Source organism: Rhinatrema bivittatum, chromosome 4 (genome assembly GCF_901001135.1).
Source record: "Rhinatrema bivittatum chromosome 4, aRhiBiv1.1, whole genome shotgun sequence".
Classification (NCBI taxonomy): domain Eukaryota; kingdom Metazoa; phylum Chordata; class Amphibia; order Gymnophiona; family Rhinatrematidae; genus Rhinatrema; species Rhinatrema bivittatum.
In genome coordinates, this window is record NC_042618.1 from 471,158,646 (window position 1) to 471,178,173 (window position 19,528).

Below are 19,528 nucleotides of genomic sequence, written 5' to 3' on the forward strand. Positions count from 1 at the left end.
ACGGAAGGATCTGCATCCACGAAAGGATTGAGTCCAAGCTTGAGATCGTGTCGAAGGGTGCCTCTGACCAAGGGAAGACTATCTATTCTGACGAAAACACCGCTGACCCCTAAAGTGTGAGCGAGAAGGGAAGAAATTCCCGAAGGCCCTAGGCCTGTCCTCCGGGAGCTTATGTAGCTTGTTTTCTCCTAGGGACTTTATCATTTGTTCCAGATCCTCCCCGAATAAGAATTTTCCCTTAAAGGGGAGAGTTCCCAACTGGGATTTCGACGAAGAGTCGGCCGACCAGTTGCGGAGCCAGAGCAGTCTCCTTGCTGAAACTGCTGACAGCATAGTCAGCAGTTCAGAAGGCATGGGGGGAACCTGCACAGAGTAGCAGTTACCGCCCTTATCAGAAGGCATGGGGGAACCTGCACAGAGTAGCAGTTACCGCCCTTATCAGAAGGCATGGGGGAACCTGCACAGAGTAGCAGTTACCGCCCTTATCAGAAGGCATGGGGGAACCTGCACAGAGTAGCAGTTACCGCCCTTATCAGAAGGCATGGGGGAACCTGCACAGAGTAGCAGTTACCGCCCTTATCAGAAGGCATGGGGGAACCTGCACAGAGTAGCAGTTACCGCCCTTATCAGAAGGCATGGGGGAACCTGCACAGAGCGGCAGTTACTGCCCTTATCAGAAGGCATGGGGGAACCTGCACAGAGCGGCAGTTACTGCCCTTATCAGAAGGCATGGGGGGAACCTGCACAGAGTGGCAGTTAGTGCCCTTCTCAGAAGGCATGGGGGTAACCTGCACGGAGCGGCAGTTACTACCCTTATCAGAAGGCATAGGGGAACCTGCACAGAGTAGCAGTTACCGCCCTTCTCAGAAGACATGGGGGAACCTGCACAGAGTGGCAGTTACTGCCCTTATCAGAAGGCATGGGGGAACCTGCACAGAGTGGCAGTTACTGCCCTTATCAGACGGCATGGGAGAACCTGCACAGAGTAGCAGTTACTGCCCTTATCAGAAGGCATGGGGGAACCTGCACAGAGCGGCAGTTACTGCCCTTATCAGAAGGCATGGGGGGAACCTGCACAGAGTGGCAGTTAGTGCCCTTCTCAGAAGGCATGGGGGTAACCTGCACGGAGCGGCAGTTACTGCCCTTATCAGAAGGCATAGGGGAACCTGCACAGAGTAGCAGTTACCGCCCTTCTCAGAAGACATGGGGGAACCTGCACAGAGTGGCAGTTACTGCCCTTATCAGAAGGCATGGGGGAACCTGCACAGAGTGGCAGTTACTGCCCTTATCAGACGGCATGGGAGAACCTGCACAGAGTAGCAGTTACTGCCCTTATCAGAAGGCATGGGGGGGAACCTCCACAGAACGGCAGTTACTGCCCTTATCAGAAGGCATGGAGGTAACCTGCACGGAGCGGAAGTTAGTACCCTTAACCAGAAGGCATGGGGGTAACCTGCATGGAGCAGCTCTTACTGCCCTTCTCAGAAGGCATGGGGGGGAACCTCCACAGAGCGGCAGTTACTGCCCTTATCAGAAGGCATGGGGGGGAACCTCCACAGAGCGGCAGTTACTGCCCTTATCAGAAGGCATGGGGGAACCTGCACAGAGTAGCAGTTAGTGCCCTTCTCAGAAGGCATGGGGGAACCTGCACAGAGTGGCAGTCACTGCCCTTATCAGAACGCATGGGGGAACCTGCACAGAGCGGCAGTTACTGCCCTTATCAGAAAGCATGGGGGGGAACCTCCACAGAGCGGCAGTTACTGCCCTTATCAGAAGGCATGGAGGTAACCTGCACGGAGCGGAAGTTACTACCCTTATCAGAAGGCATAGGGGTAACCTGCACGGAGCGGAAGTTACTACCCTAGTCAACTTGCTGGATAGACTGGATGGACCACTTGGGTCTTTTTCTGCTCTCTCTCTCTTTCAAGGGGGCTGATGCAACATCGTGTGCTCAAAATAGCGAACCAGCGATTGGACGCGCGTTTTGGACGCACTAATATAACATCCAATGAAATAAGGGAATTAGGATGTACAAAATGTGCTTCCAAACTCGTGTGTAGCTAATAGCACTCATCACAAGTAAATGCCAAGTAGATGAGGCTATTAGCTATTACCCCTGATGCAAAAAATTGCTGTGCACCCAACGCGCCCTTTTTAACAGCAAATTTAATGCCAGCCCCGTAGCTGGTGTTAAATCTTACCATGCATCAAGGGCTCACTAAAAAGCAAAAAAATCCTGCTTTTTGTGGATCCTCCTACTTTTAGTATCGTCGCAGTACTAAGTAGTAGGAACCACAGAAAGCAGCAACCTGAAAAAAAAGTCTTGCCGGTGGCCAGCTTAGGAAAACGGACACTCAATTTACCCAGTGTCCACTTTCCAAAACTTGGCTGGGCGCACAGCCACATCTCCTGGGTGCCCGATGCCAAGGACGTGCCAGGGGTGTGCAACTGATCCCTAGCGCATCCTTTTTAGCACAGCACCTTCTTACCATCCTGCAGCGGGCGCTCAGGAGGCCTGGCTGTGCATGCGTTGGAAGAACGAGTGCCCAGTTTGGACACGGTTTTTCTCACCTCATCTACGGGCAGCATCCTTACCTTCATTCACTATATACACAACTCTGCCCTCTGAATGGACTGCCTCCTCTTCCAGGCCTGTTGAACTGTATAATGACTCAGGGACAAGAGGATGCCATTCTGTGGAATAAAGCAGCATTCAAAGTTCAATTATAAGACTCATTCACGGAGGATACTCAAAGCCATTTTCGCAGGTAAAACAGTAAAAGGATGTGCGTCGGACCTGACTTTGCATACTTGAGGGTGGGTGGTTTGGGGGAGCAGCTTGCACTCACACACATACTTTTGCATTTTCAAAAGCAGACAGATTTTCTGTCAAAAATCTCTACCCACGCATTACTGTGTGTGGTGGTTTGGGTGGGATCAGCATCAAAATTGGTGTTAAAGTCTGTGGGTAAGAAGTCCCAGCAGACTTTACACCAATGCAGGCAGTTACTAAGCTGCCCTTTCAGTGGTCACTGGTGGCCGTCACATTAATCTCATCTTAGACTGCTCACATGGCTCTCCATCTCTCTCACATAGGCACAGGCAAACCTGTTTGATGTCCCTAGGCCTCCTCCTCTTCCTCCTCTGGTTTTCACAAATTGACCTGTGATGAGCTTACAGCTCAAGACCCACAGAGACATTCAGAGATGCATCAAAGATACAAAAGGAAAATTAGTTCTTACCTGCTAATTTTCATTCCTGTAGTACCAAGGATCAGTCCAGATGCTTGGGTTTATGCATCCCTGCCAGCAGATGGAGACAGAGAAAAAAAACTTCCCTGACACTGCTTCATAAACCCTAGTGCCACCTGCAGTTACTCAGTATAGATCTGTTCCCAAGCAAAAAAACAATGCCAAAACCAATGAAGTAAAAAATGCAAAACTCTAAACATTCTGCCAACATGCAAAACTATAAACAGGCTGCTACGAATCTGTACGCATAAGGCAATAATACTGCTGAGCGGGCGATTCTCCACCTCCAGGAAACGGGCGAGTTCTGGACTGATCCGTGGTACTACAGGAATGAAAATTAACAGGTTAGAACCAATTTTCCTTTCTCTGTATGTACCCAGATCAGTCCAAATACCTGGGATGTACCAAAGCCCCCTATCTAGGGTGGGACATGGAGAGGCCCGCTCACAGAAAACTTTTGCCAAATCTCCCAAATCCAGACAACAGTGCCATGCAAAAGCATGTAACAATTTCCAAGTTGCTGCTCTGCAAATCTCACCAGTTGCGCCTCCGCCCATGTAGAATGAGCATGTAAACCCTCCGGAACTGTAGTAAGTGGAACCAATAGCTTCCTTCAACCAACGTGCAATAGTAGCCTTTGAAGCTTTAAAACCTCGGTTCGAGCTGCTCCACAAAACAAAAAGGTGATCGGACCTCCTGAAACCATTAGTCATCTCAAGTTAGCGCAAAAGAGCTCGTTGAACATCTAATCGCTTGAGCTCTTTTGCAAGTGGAGCGGATGACTCCACCGCTGGAAAAGCGGGAAGCCCACCATCTGGGTCATATGAAACGCAGAAACGACTTTAGGCAAAAAGGAAGGCACCATCCTTAACGAAACTCCCGAGTCCGAAATTTGAACGAAGGACTTCCAACAGGACAAAGCTTGCAATTCCAAAATCTGCCTAGCCAAGCATATCGCTACGAGGAAAACCACTTTGAGAGTCAAGTCCTTCAGCATCACTTCCGCAAAGGCTCAAAATATACCGCACATAGACCAGGCTGGACAAACTCTTCTAACTGGAGGCCACAAATTCCTCATTCCCCTGAGGAACCTGACCACATCCGGATGAGCTGAAATAGCGGCATCCCCAACTTTGCCTTGAAGGCAGCTCAAGGCCGCCACCTGAATTCTAAGGGAACTCGGAGATAGGCCCTTAGCAAACCCTTGCTGCAGAAAGGCCAAAATATCAGGAATGGAGGACTGTAGGGAGGTGGACACCATGAGCAGTACACCAGGACTCGAACACTTGCCAGACTCTAACTTAAGCAAATTAGTGGACTGCCTCCTGGCCTGCAACAAGGTGGTGACGACAGAATCTGGATATCCTTTACGTTTCAACCTCCACCTCTCAAATGCCAAGCCACTAGACAATAGTGATCGGCCTGGTCTGAAAATATGGGGCCCTGATGAAGAAGGCCCTTTAGATGCCCAAAATGAATCGGGCCGTCCACTGCCACATTGATGAGATCCGCAAACCACGGACACTGTGGCCACTCTGGAGCGACCAAAATCACTTCCCCGTGATGTCTCTCTATGCGACACAACAGCCTCAACAGCCAAGGATGGGAACACAAAGTAGAACCCCCTGAGGCCAAGGCAGAACTAGAGCGTCGACGCCTTCGGCTCCGTGCTGCCGCCTTTCGACTGAAGAATCAAAAAGGCTTGGCATTCTGTTGAGTCGCCATCAAATCCATGTGAGGAGACCCCCAACGCCTCCGGATCAGCTGCATCACAGCTTCCGACAATTCCCACTCGGCTGGATCTAACAGAGTGTGACTTAGAAAATCCGCTTGTACATTTTCAATGCTTGCTATGTGAGACACCGCTATCTACTCCAGTTGGGACTCCGCCCAATGAATCAAGACTTGTTCCTCCCGAGCCACCGCTTGACTCTTGGTTCCGCCCTGCCAATTGATATACGCCACTGCTGTTGCATTGTCTGACAGAATTCGAACCTAGCGACCTTTTACAAACGGTAAGAGCTCCCTCAAGGCAAGCCGGACCGCCCTGGTCTCCAACCGGTTGATAGACCATGCAGACTCTTTCGCAGACCAGATGCCCTGGACTGAATGGCATGGACAAACCGCCCCCCAGCCAGATAGGCTGGCATCGGTCGTCACTACCACCCAGTCTGGGACCTCGAGGTCCAACCCACGCAAGAGGTTGGGAGACTGAAGCCACCAAGATAGACTCTCCCTGGCCGCCCCCTCGAGAGGTAATGGCAAGTGAAACTCCCCTGAGATTGGCTTCCGACATGCCAGAAGCACCCCTTGCAATGGCTTCATATGGAAAAATGCCCAGGGAACTAACTCCAAGGTTGAAGTCATGGATTCCAGAACTTGAAAATAATCCACACTCTGGGAATTCGCAACTGCAACAACCGGTGAACATGATTCTAAAGACTGAGTACTCTTTCTCCTAAAAGATAAACTTTGCCTATCAGTGTGTCGAACCTCGTGCCCAGGGAGTCCAAGTAGTCCTGGAGTCAAATGACTCTCAGCCACGTTTACAACCCAACCGAGAGATTGAAGGACATCTCGAACTCTGTGGACCGACTGAAGACAGAGATTTTCTGACTTTGCTCTTATAAGCCAGTCATCTAGATAAGGATGTAGTAGACCACCTTCCTTCCGAAGTGCCGCCACTACCACCACTATCACCTTGGTGAAGGAGCGTGGGGCTGTGGCCAGACCGAAAGGAAGGGCCCGAAATTGAAAATGTTGGCCCAGGATCATGAACTGAAGAAAATGCTGCAACTCCGAGTGGATCAGAATGTCCAGATAGGCCTCCGTGAGATCCAGGGAAACCAGGAACTCCCCCTTGCGAACCGCCACTAGCACAGAACGCAAGATCTCCATTCAGAAGCGGGGGACTTTGAGAGCGGCATTCACCTTCTCCAAATTGAGGATGGGCCGAAACGTGCCCTCCTCTTTGGGACCACAAAATAGATGAAATGGTGTCCCATTCAAAGCTCTACCGAGGGGGCAAAATGAGGTGAGCAGCAAAGGTTGCAGCCGTCTGCGACCGATAGGCGTAACAATTTGGTTGGAAACACACGCTTCGCCTTGCTGTTCCTGTGTTTCAGACTGAGTGCACTCAGGGCTATCCGTTCCTCGGAGAGCCTTCTCTGCGAGTCTCACCTTCACCAGCTTAGTGAGTACCCCTTGCTACTTCTTCGGACGATCCTTCAATGTTCCTGCTTCAGGTCTCCGTTGCTGCTACCACGATATATCTACTGCAACACTACAGAGTGAGTACTAGACCTGATCTACAACTCTACTTCTCTCTTGCTGTGCGGATCCTCGGGTTAACCCGCTCTGTGGACCACTACTGGATCCACGCTGTCTTGTGTCCAACATCTATCTCCGGCTTACCCCGTGCTGCGGACCACTACCGGAACTACCACGTACAAGAACTACCAAGAAGCAAGTATTTCCCGGGTCACCCCGCTCTGCAGACCACTACCGGAGAATCCATCTCAGGTCTTCCTAGTCAAGGACTGAGTTTACAAACCTGCTCCTCAGGTTTCTCTTTGCTATATAATCCTGTGTCCATCACTGCTGAGACCCCGCCTGTCGTGGAGAGTCCCCACAGAGCTCCTCCTTGTGGGTGGAGTCAGCTCTCTCCACGACCCAAGGGCCCACAAACTAAGTTCAAGTATAATACAGAATGACCGCCCCCAAGTCCTGGAGGCACGCTAGGGTCTCCCGCACCACCACCTGCTTGCTCACCGGCCCGCAAAGGGAAATTAGAAAAAGACTACGAACAGGCCGAGCAAATTCTAACACGTAGACGTCTCTTATTATACTGAGAACCCACTGGTCCTGCGTGATCTTGGCCCACTCGTCGTAAAACTAAGTCAAGCGATCTCCTATAATAGGAACGACAAAGTGGGCCGGTCTTGCCTCATTGTGAAGACTTGCCACTGGCCGCAGATCCTCCTGCAGCTCCCTGAAAGGGCTGCCCCCAAGAATGCCCCCTAGGGTAGAATGACCTCTGAGAGCCAGGGGCGGCCCGGGCTGGCCTGGATCTCCTATAGGAACGTGCCTGAAAAAACCTTTTCACCTTAAGCTTATCCTTGGGTAAACGTAGCAGCTTGTTCTCCCCAAGCAACTGGATCAGCTGCTCTAGGTCGTCCTCGAACAACAGATGACCCTTGAAAGGCAAAGAGCCTAACTGCATTTTGGAGGAGATGACCGCTGATCAGTTACGCAACCAGAGCAATCTTCTGGCCGCAACCGCCGAAGCCATAGCTCTAGAGGACGTATGCACCAAATCATAGAGAGCATCTGCCCCAAACACAACAGCCGCCTCTATTCGCTCAGCACAGTCCGCTTGTTCTACCGACTTCGGAAGGAGGTCCTGCAGCTGTTGCATCCAACGGAGGCAAGTCCACTGCATGAAGCTTGAACAAATCACCGCTCACAATCCCAATGCGGAGACCTCAAAAATCCGCTTGAGGTGGACCTCCAACTTGTGGTCTTGCATATCTTTCAACGCGGCAGAACCCATGAAAGGAATAGTGGCCCTTTTAGTAACTGTGGACACCAAGACAAAACACTCCAAGTCTTCCTCTGGAAGTGCAGAGAGCTTCCCCAAGGTCCTACAACCTTCAGAGAAGCATCAGACATCCCACACTCCGCTTCCACCAACTTCCTAAGCGACTTATAGTACGGGAAGGAAGCCAGGAGACCTCTCACCTCAAGAGCATCTATCGTTGCTTTATTATTTCACTCTTATGCCTTTTCTAAGATGCAACACCAGTCACAGTCTCGCATTCCCAATTCTTATACATTCTCTCCTACCGCCCAACCCCCTCAGATTTCCCCGTCATTTTAAGTTATTATTATTACCTTTAAGTTTTGCCTTAAGTTATGCCTTATTATTATCTTAAGTTGTTTTTTATGTACTATTTATACCTTGATATTTTTATGTACATAAGTTATTCCTTGTTACTTCCTTTACCTTCTTGAGTTGTTTTATGTACTGGTTTTCAACTATTACTATCTTGTTTTATGTATAACGCTATTGTGTATGTTATTTTGTTCTCTGTACATCGACATGATATCTCTGAGTGGCGGTATATAAAAACCAATAAATAAATAAGAGCAGGACAGGATCCGCCCCTTCTAAGTCCGAGTCACTTTGGGGCATCTTAACACCCAACACCTGAAATGCCAATGGTAGCAACACATCCAGTTCCTCCCTTCGGAACAGGCGGACCTCCTTTGTGTCCTCTGACCTGAGACTAGGTGCCCCTGGATCATCTCCCAACAAGATATCACTGGTTGCTGGAACATCCGGACCTGCCAATATCCCTGGATCAGGCTCCTCACCAGAATCCCGGGGAGCATCGCCGGAGTCTTCATGGCCCCCTCTGATAGAACAGCCTGTTGAAGGCGGTGCCAGAAACCTCTGAGTCGGGGGCAACGAAGGTCTGACATCCAATGCCGGCCCGGAGCCAGACAGTGAACTTCCCCCAGCCATTGCCTGCTCAGAAAGGAAAATTGGTTCTTACCTGCTAATTTTCATTCCTGTAATACCACAGATCAGTCCAGACCAGTGGGTTATGCACTCCCACCAGCAGATTGAGTCAGAGAGCAAAGCTTCGAGGCACTGGTATCCCAAGTGTGCCACCTGCAGCTCATCAGTATTTATCAATACCCAAGCAAAGTATAATTGACAAAAAAACATTGAATTCCTGAAACAAGGGCGAACAGGGAAAAACTCCCTCAAGGGTCCGAAACAAATGACCCCAATACCTGAATATCAGGTTTGAACCATGGTTCATAACAAAAACCAAAATATTATACAATCATTCTGATAGATTCCCTATGTACAGCAGCTAACCGTTAGGTAAATCAGTCTTTCGGCAGTAGCACCCGGGCGGGATCCTGGACTGATCTGTGGTATTACAGGAACGAAACTTAGCAGGTAAGAACCAATTTTCCTTTCCTGTACATTCCCAGATCAGTCCAGCCCAGTGGGATGTACCAAAGCCACATTACACCAAGCGGGACCCCGAAAGACCCGCTCGCAAGACACTCTCCCCAAAAAGCGCTTCGCCCGGATCCCTGACATCCAGACGATAATGCCTTGTGAAGGTATGCAGGGAAGACCAGACTGTGGCTCTACAAATATCCTCAGGCAACAACTGACACTCAGCCCAAGAAGCCGCCTGCGCTCTCGTCGAGTGAGCTTTCAAACCAGTCGGGACGATGCAACCCTTCCCGATGTAAGCCAAGCAAATTGTTTCCCTCGGCCAGCGAGCCAAGGATGCCTTAGATGCCTTTTCTCCCTTCATCGGATCTCCAAAGAGCACAAAAAGGTGATCCGATTTTCGAAAAGAGTTATAGACCTTCAAACACCAAAGGAGAACCCGGCAGACATCTAACAGATGAAGACCTCTTCCCATAGTGGGGTCATAAGCCCAATCAGGGAATCCGGATAACTCCACGGACTGATTAACATGAAAGGCAGACACCACTTTCGGCAAAAAGGGACCGTGCGCAGGGACACCCTGTCAGCCAAGATGCGAAGAAAGGGATCCCTCGTGGAACAGATGGCCACCAAGAACACAGTCTTCAAGGTGAGGTCCTTTAAGGAAGCGTGTCCCAGAGGCTCAAAAGCGGGATCACGAAGTACCCTCAACACCAGACTGAGATTCCACTCCAGGCAGAATGAAGAGGCGGACGAAGGTGCTTCACCCCTTTCAGGAAATGGACAATGTTTGAGTGGCTGGCTAGAGGCCTGCCACCTACCCGCCCTAGGAGACATCCCAGGGCCGAAATCTGAACACTCAGGGAACTATAAGCCAAACCTTTAGATAATCCCTGCTGCAAAAACCCCAAGACCTGAGGAATGGTCACAGACAATGGCACTACACCCTGCTGGTCACACCAGACTTCAAACACCTTCCACACTCGAGCAGATGTCATAGACGTCGAGGGCCGCCTGGACTGAAGCAGGGTGGAAATCACCTGTTCCGAATAACCTTTCATCCATAACTGCTGCCTCTCAAACACCAGGCTGAGAGAGAGAAGTGATCCTCCCGATCCAAAAAAATGGGCCCTTGTTGCAGAAGGTTCGGCAGAGGAGTTAGGCATAGCGGGCCGTCTGTCGCCAACCGTGCCAGGTCCGCAAACCACAGCCGCTGCGGCCACTCCGGTACCACCAGAACTACCGAACTGGGATGGTCCTCTATGCGCCGGAGAAAGCACTCAATCAGGGGCCATGGAGGAAAGGCATACGGGAGGATTCTGGTTGGCCTCTTGCAGACTAGGGCATCTACTCCTACCGCCCCGATTTCCTTCTTTCGGCTGAAGAACCGGTCCGTCTTGGCGTTGACAAGGGTTGCCATGAGGTCCAGTTGGGGAACTCCCCATCGGGCACAAATGTGATTCCAACCCTCCCGCGATAGTTCCCACTCCCCGGGATCCAGCTGTTGACGACTGAGGAAGCCCGCCTGCAAGTTGTCCACGCCTGCCACATGAGAGGCTGCGATGCCTTCTAGATGAAGCTCGGCCCAAGCGAAGAGGAGGTGTACTTCCTGAGCCACGGCCGGTCTCCTGGTTCCTCCCTGGCGATTGAGATATGCCACCATGGTGGCATTGTCCGAGAAGACTCGAATCATTCTCCCCTGCACCAGGGACTGGAATGCCAACAACACTTTGCGGACTGCCCTTGTCTCTGTTATGGTTGTGAGGTGTTGGAATGGATTCTTGGGGACTGCGGTGATGGCCACTCCCACAGGGAGGAGACCCGTGAAGAACCGCAGAACTAGGCTAGACTCTATACACGCAAACACAAAGAAGTTGTATTTATTGTACAGCTCAATGGTACTGCCCGGGGTGTGGGCAGCAGTGAGGGTAACCTTGTGAGGTAGTCCAGGGGTCCACAGCAGAGGAGACCAGTCTCACACCCGAATAGGATGGGCAGCACAGCGTATCAGGGACAGGTCCTGGATGTAGATGTAGAACACTGAACAGAAGATGAGACAGACTGAGAAAGGTTAGTACTCACTGAAGTAGAAAGCTGTATGGTTGAAGGTCCTGGCAGGCAGAAGTTGTTCAGTGGCAGGCACCAGATTAGGGAGAGCAGGCCCTCGAGGAGTGAGTACCCGGTTTCCCAGGAGAGGTACCTGAAATAGAGCAAAGGGGCCTCCGAGGAGCGGGTACCCAGGTTAGTGAAGAATTACCCCGAAGGGTAGAGAGAGTTTCCAGCGGCACTAGGAAGCAGCAGAGCAGCTTAGACCGGAGGCATTCCAATCCTTGCTAACTCAGTTTGTTAGCAAACGAAGGGCAGGCTAAATATCAGGATGTGAAGACATCACTCGGAGGGGACGCCCCCGAGGTTCCTGCCATAACGTGGATAAAGATGTGAGTGGCGTGCGCGCGCACACCCTAGGAGGCCCTCAGAAAAATCATGGTGAACACCATCGCTGTTGCCGATCCGGGGATGCCGGAGAGAGCGACATGAAGACATGGCAGCAGGCATCTTCCCAAGGCTTGAGGAGAGAGAAGGAAGAAAGGTGAGGCACAGAGGTCGAAGCCGTCTGAGACCGACGGACGCAACAGTCTCTAGGCGATTGATAGACCACGACCGTTCGGGTAAGGACAGGTTCCCTGCACCACATGACCGAGGCACATTGTTCCCCTGCCTTGAAGGCTCGCATCCGTTGTCACGATCACCCAATTTATTTATTTATTTTAAAACTTTGTACCATCACAACGGTTTACATTTAGGCACGAAATATGTTTGGTTTCTAGGTTATCCATAGTGTGCCAATATTTACGGTTACATAGATCAATAATATACTCTAAATGAGAAGTGGGATGAGGTTACCATTTATATGATTGTCAGGATAATCATATATGTGTATACTGTTTTCATTTAATATTTAATTATGATTAAAATAATAAAATAATTCTACTTTTTATATATAGGTGACTTTCAGCTGGATTTATTTGTTGTTGTTATTCAACGCTCTCAATGTGAAATGCTTTTTTGAAAAGCCAAGTTTTTAGGCTTTTCTTGAAGAGTTTTAATTCTTTCATTAGTCTTAGTTCAAGTGGTAATGTGTTCCATAATAATGGTCCTGCCAAAGATAGTGCTCTCTCTTCGAGGGGCATCCCCTTCTGTAAGTTGTCTTCCGACAGCCACCATTGCAGGCTGGACCTGATTCGCTGCGACAAAGGCAAGGGCAACTGGTATTGCTCCGACACTGGGTCCCACCGCGACAGTAGATCTCCCTGCAACAGTCTCAGGTGAGCGAAGGCCCAAGGCACCAATTCCAACGTCGGAGCCATGAACCCCAGAACTTGTAGGTAATCCCACACTCTGAGGATTGGAAGCTGTAACAAGAGACGCACTTGTTGCTGCAATTTGTACATCCTGTCATTCGTGAGAAACACTCTGCCCTGGAGGGTATCAAAATGAGCTCCCAAATACTCCAGACACTATGACGGAGTCAGATGACTTTTCGCTTTGTTGATTACCCAACCTAGGGACTGAGGACAATGGATCACACGAAGAACTGTCCGCTCGCCTTCCTCTTCCGACTTGGCTCGAATCAGCCAATCGTCGAGGTAAGGATAGACCATTATCCCTTCCTTCCGGAGGGTCGCTGCCACCACGACTATCACCTTGATAAAGGTGCGTGGGGCGGTCACCAGTCCAAACGGCAGCACCCAGAACTGAAAATGCTGACCCAGGATCTTGAATCTCTGGTGAATGCTGTGAATCTGATGTGTAGATAAGCCTCAGTGATATCCAAGGAGGAGAGGAACTCCCCCGATCATCCCGTCCGAGGAGTGGGCGGGCCTGATTTCATTGGGCAGGCTTCACAGTTCCGGTTCCCTGACCGAAACCACCTCTGGCAGGACGACTGGAGCTGCAAAAGGACTGTGTACGGGAAGAGGTCTGTCTGGAACCAGAGGGTGGAACACTCCTCCCCGACCTGCTTTTTCGGAAATCGCGAAAACGGGATCGAAGACCAAATGATTTCCTGTAGGGCTTTCAATCTTCAGGCAGTTTATTGCCCTTGGAATCCCCCAGAGATTTCATCAGCTGATCCAAATCCTCTCCAAACAGCAACTTCCCTCAAAAGGCAGACTGCACAATTGCGACTTGGAGGAAGCATCCGCTGCCCAATTGCGGAGCCATAGAGTCGCCGAGCCGCCACCGAGGAGACCATAGTCCGGGTCACCGAACGCACCAAGTCATATAAGGCATCCGCCACATATGCTACCGCTACCTCCAGACGAGCCGCCTGAGAAACTGACAAAATCCCAGAAGACGATGGGTCCTGCGGTTTTTGAATCCAACATAAACACACTCTTTGCATCATGCTGGCACACACCGCCGCCCGAAGTCCTAAGGAGGAGATCTCAAACACCCGCTTCAGATGCAGCTCCAGCTTGCGGTCCTGCACATCTCTGAGAGCAGCCGCTCCCGCTACTGGAATGGTCGTCTTCTTGGTCACCGCTGATACAGCCTCATCCACCTTAGGTACCCTGAGGCGTTCTAAATGTTCCTCCATTAGCGGGTAGAGTTTTTGCATCGCCTGGCCGACCTTAAGCCCCACCTCCGGGGATTCCCACTCCCGGCTGATGAGCTTTTGAATCTTCTTCGGGATGGGAAAAGCACTAGGTGGACCCCGGAGACCGTCCAGGACTGGGTTCATTCCCTCACTGTCAGAATCTTCCAGCAAGGGTCTCACCCCCAATTCCTCAAACACCTGGGGAATAAGGGGGAGCAATTCCTCCCTTTTAAACAGCTGGACTACGTGGGGGTTGTCCCCCTCCGCACTAGGTTCTACTGGATCATGATCGTCGTCGCCCGTATCTACATCTGGAGGGACCTCACCCTGATCTGCAGAAGTGTCCATCGGGGGCGGAGTGGAGTCATTCCCCTGCTGGTCGACTGCACCCGCTAGATCTTCTCGAGCCAAAGTTGCCCGGGACGGATGACCGTCAGTTCGCAGATGGGGATGCTTGGGAACTCCCATGCTCCCATCCTGGACTCTGCGCTTTGCAAGCTTCCGAGCCAGAAATGCTTCATGCATGAGCAGCACAAATTTCGGTGAAAATCCCCCCGGTCCCATCTCGTCACTGCTACAATCAGTGTCCGTGTCTCTTGATTCCGCCAGTCTCGGAGTCCGCGCAGTGGAGGACAGCGGGGGAAGGGTCATCCTGGGAGACCATTTCCACAGAGTGCGCAGTGAGGGTTGGGCTCCTTCCATTAGACCCAGCCACCGAGCCTGACCTACATGCAGACTTTTTAGGTTTGGTCCTCTTGTCTGAGGCCCCTTCCCCACCCAGTGCACAGTCCGTGCATAGTGACAGGGGTCTAAATAAGCTGACCATACCCCGCAAGCCTTACAGGGTTCCACCAGAAGAGCTTCTGCCATGTTCCTCCTGCAAAAAGGGGCATATAACTCCTCTCGGAAGAAAAAAGGTGCTGCCACCCAGCCCTGGTGACTCCCACCAAAAATGCCATGAAAATCAGCCTCAGGAATGCTGGGGAGCTGCGTGGGAGGTCGAAAAAACAAAAAACAAAATGGCCGCCATGGTAAAAATAGCTCCGGAGACGGCAGTAAAAATAAGGCAGGGATCCTAAAAACGTCCTTGGAGGTTCTTACCAGGGCTAAAACACTCTCCCCTCCTCTTCAGGGGTCTGCCTGGCTCTGCACCACCGGGCAGACTGATTTACCCTGGGAGCCATGGTGAACAGGGAACTTGGAGCTGGTTTTTTTGGGGGGGAGGGGGGGGGTTTACACAAAAACTTTAACTTCTAGAAACAGAAAAAAATAAAGCCTAAGCTAAGAATAATAGAAAAAAATCCCCAAAGGGATTCCCTGTACCACAGACACTGAGGGGGAGCCTTCAGGTTGCTGAGGGAGCCAGTCCCCTGGCTATCAGGGGACCTGAAACCACACGGGCTAGCACCGCCAGGGGTAACCAACCCCCTTTCGCCCGGCTCTACCTGAGGGATGGCCCAGACACTGAACCTAGCACCTCAGGGAGCAAGAAAAATCCATCTCATACAGAGCTGTAAGTATACAAGACCACCATCTGCTGGAGTCAGAGAAATACTGATGAGCTGCAGGTGGCACACTTGGGATACCAGTGCCTCGAAGCTTTGCTCTCTGACTCCATCTGCTGGTGGGAGTGCATAACCCACTGGTCTGGACAGATCTGGGTATGTAAGAAACTATGACCAGTGACTCCATGGTCAGGCTGTTTACTGGCCAAAAAGGCCTCATGTAGCAACAAGACAAACTCCGGGGAGAACATTATTACAGCCCCAGCCCCCTCAGAGCCAGTGGCAGCACCAGGCAGACGTGCGATTTTCTCAAACCCTCCAGCCCCCCCCCCCCCCAACCGGCCCCGAAGTCGGAACGAGCTGGGGACAAATGCGGCAGACCCTCCCTCACTCTCCCCGAAGGCGCAGGAACAGCCACCAAAAAATCCAAAATGGCCACAGTTCCTGCGCCCTTGGAGGAAGAAACAGCACCCCGGACAGAGCCGCGGCCTAAAATAGCCGCCGAATCACCTGAACATCGACGTCACTTTGCAGATGGAGGAGCCCCAGAGGAACCCTCCCCACCCTCCGAGCAAGCGGCACAGAGGCCGGCCCTGTTAAGACGCGAGCGCGCCGAGCCACAGGCTCGGCAGGTGGTACCTCGGGGTCATGCTGGGGGAAGGAAAGAAAGAATCGCCACACGGAAAGGCAGAAAAGTAGAGGAAAGACTCCAAAATAAAGTGCCTCCCTCGCCACGGAGCTGATCTTACCGGAAACCAAGGGGGAAAGTCGCCCGCAGAGATGTGCTGCCATCTGCCTGAACCAGCCTTCTTTTTTTTTTTTTTAATCAAACTTTATCCAAAAGTACACAGAGACCTAAAAACCTGAATTAAAAAAAGAACAGGTAGCCTCAGGAACAGGGGAACCAAAAAATCCCCAGGGAGCCTGCAGATGCCTGGGTGGCCTCATGAGGGGAGGGATCTGGACAACCAGATGTACACCCCACGGGCACACAGACAGGCTCACAAAGGGGTAACAACCCCCCAGCCCGTCCACCTCTAGCAGACTGATCTGGCTATGTTCAGGAACTGCAGGTTCAGCACCCTGTGCCATCTGCTGGAGACAGAGAAAATATGGAGGAATGCAGGTGGCACTAGGGTTTATGAAGCAGTGTCAGTGAAGTTTTTTCTCCGTCTCCATCTGCTGGCAGGGATGCATAAGCCCAGGCGTCTGGACTGATCCGGGTATGTACAGGGAACAGTCCATTACTGCTTAAAAACATAGGCTAGAGTCTTTCCTCATCCAAGGACAGAAGTTTCATACTGTCCCAAACACCCAATGGATTTTGGTTACAACATCAAACTACAGGATCTGCCCCTTTAACATCCTCCTCCCTCTGACAGTTCAGACAGTTAGCAGAATAAAGGGCCAAGGGAAACCTGTATCCGCAGACATCACCAACATGAAAAAAGTACAAAAACTGAATAGAAATTAACCCAGTCTAATTATGATATTCACCCTGTCCAAATCTTTTTTTTTTTTTTTAAATTCAGTCTCTCCTCCCTTTTTTTCTCTCTCCTCCTGGTTCCTACCAGTGCTGTTTCAGCACCGAGTTCCAATTAAATACTTGCATGTACTAGACTCATATTGATTAAAGTCCCCCAGATCAACTCCAAGCATAAACAAAAGATATCCCCAACAGCCAGAATGCATGCCCAGATCTCTCCCAGCTGGTTTATTACAAATTCCAGCAGGTCCCAGCAGATGGAAGATCCAAACAACTGCATTATCAATCAACTTTAAAATATCTGATAGCATCTGTTCAGCTAGAAAAAAATGAACTGGCATTTTTTTGTCTCCTTTGTGTTCATCTATTTGACACTAAGATGCTGCACAGCCTGCACTGCAGGGTAATTATACACAAATAGGTATGTGCAATAGTAATTTAACAAGATCGTACCCTGTCATGTCTTATTGCTGGAAATTTTCCTCATACCAAAATTTGCTGAGGAAAGCAGTTCTGGTACAGCAAGGGAGTCATTTATGGCTTCAGAAAGCCAGACAGGCCTCTGGTATTATTGCTTAAATAGCCACTCATGTCAGACAAGGTGCAGAAGTGCTGACTGCAGTGATCCTGAAACCACAGTCTGCTGCAATCATGCACATTTCTCTGTCTATTCTTTAGCCATTAGGTGTCACTCCAAGATCAGTAACTTCCTTTCTCTGCCTCTGGTTCAGCTGTAACTGACCTGATGAACAGGAGGTGGAAGTCAGGCCTATGTCCTGCAGGAGCAAGACACAAACTAGAGCAACACTGTAAGTATGGTTACAGTGATCTCCCGTTCTATATTACAAAGCAATCTGACAGGGCAAATAGAGTCTAATGTAATTTAGCATTGCCAGAAGCCTCTGCTCCCTATGAGTACAATGATGTACTTGTATTTCAATTTAAAGCATCCCTCTGCTCTAAGACCACCCCTCCCCACTTCTGCTTTAAAACAAAAAAAAAAAACCTAACATAAAATCTCTGGGATGTTCTCCTTTGCCCTTCGATTGCCTCTGTTGGGAGAGCTGGTAATGGCTACCTGCCAGTGCTTTGTCTATAATCTACTGGATGACAGACAATGAGCCTAACAAGGAGCCCTGAAGCATTCTGGGACCCAGCCTCCTGAAAACCCAAACAATTCTATAGCATTGCCTACAGGTTATCTGTAAGCTTCATGCAGTATCCAAGGTGAATCAGGATTGGGCCATTGGTCCCCTGGATCACATCTCTTCTACGGTGCAGGCTGTTAAAAAAATAAAGAAGTACGTATAGACAGAGAGATGTAGAATCTCATGGCCACTAACATCACAGTTTGTTGTTCTGCATTTGTTTGCACATAATCAAACGAGTTTTCTCACATACCCAAACAGCACTGTGGAACGTTTGTCAGGCCCTCAGATCTGACCCTTCTTTTTGCTAACTGTACAAGCTCAGCAGGATATGTGCCTGTCATCTTAGATTCTGATGCAAATTTCCAGTGTTTTGGGTTTTTTTTACTTTTAAGTATGTAACAGGAAAGAACATCAAATAGTTCCAAAACAATTACACTAGCAACCTTGCTGCAACTCCCTGCTTTGCTTTTGGAGCAGCTCTAATTTAATTGAGCTGGTGAGCAGGGACCTACTGGGTCATTTCTGTTCTGAGTCCAGTGTGGACCTGGCAGGCTGCGCAGACTCACCTATGTGCCAGATCTTTTCCTTGATCACCTCACACTCGTACGGCCAGCGTGGCCGAGGCAAAGAGCCGGCTGAAGACACACCATAGAGATCTCGTGGCTCCCGAAGCCGAGGAATCTGCCTTCCCAAGTGATGTTCAAACACGATTTGCGTTGTGCGCTGGAAGTGCCCATTGTAGATAGAGCTGACTAAGAGACAGGAACAAATGACAAAGGCTGTTAGTCCATCCACTTTCTTCATATGCCAAGTCTTCCATGAAGGTTGTGCTATAAAAATGCTACAGTCACTTATCCCTGTCACATCAGCAGAACTATTGTAGAAAAAAATCATCACAATGGTTCATTCTTTTGAACTTTTTTTTTATGACAAACACAATAATACACTGCAAATGTCAAGAAGATGGGAGGTGGCATTAAGTGCCATATGCTATGGTCATTAGCTCAAAACTTCCAAATCATTCTCCACCGTTTGGGAAATGAGTTTGTTATAGTCTATGTAGCTAATTGGCAGTCCATGTGGATATAATGTTATCAGTGTCACGCTATTAAAATGCACCAGCAATGCTGGAGCCTATAAATCACCCTCCGCTTAAAGGGAGTATTAAATGAGCACTACATGAGGAACCAGAAAGCACATTAATCATTCAGCTATAAAGCAGAAGTATGACACACGAAACCATGAATCCAGAGCTCCTTCCTGTTGGGGTCTGTGTGCTGCTTTGTACGTGCTCAGGAGCAGAGACTCCTATAACATAGTATACTGATGGATAATGAACGAGAAAACATTTACCTCTTTACAATGTGTTCAGAACTGCTCAGTTCTTCTTTCCTTCCTCTTACTAGACAACCCAATTTATCAATGTCTTAGAAAATTTGCCTGCTTCTAAATTTTGCCTCGTGGATATATTTAGATGAATCATTCTGTGGGTATTAATTTGGCCCAGTTATGACTACCTCAGCTCTGTGCATGTCAGGGCGTGAGAGACGAGGCA

General features: G+C 49.9%; 1 protein-coding gene across 5 annotated transcripts in view; it reads right to left on the reverse strand.

The window, feature by feature from the left end:
- Window positions 1–19,528, reverse strand: part of AGBL3 (ATP/GTP binding protein like 3) — a 279,448-nt gene that overhangs the window by 232,340 nt on the left and 27,580 nt on the right. For all 5 annotated transcript variants that reach the window (XR_003856022.1, XM_029597245.1, XM_029597246.1 and 2 more), the window contains exons 4-5: window positions 18,540–18,725; window positions 2,596–2,694 (exon numbers count right to left, since the gene is read on the reverse strand). Coding sequence is in view for 4 of the 5 variants with exons in the window: in XM_029597245.1 (XP_029453105.1) it covers window positions 2,596–2,694; window positions 18,540–18,725 (285 nt within the window). In the remaining variant the exon portion in view is untranslated. The remainder of the gene's footprint in view (window positions 1–2,595; window positions 2,695–18,539; window positions 18,726–19,528) is intronic.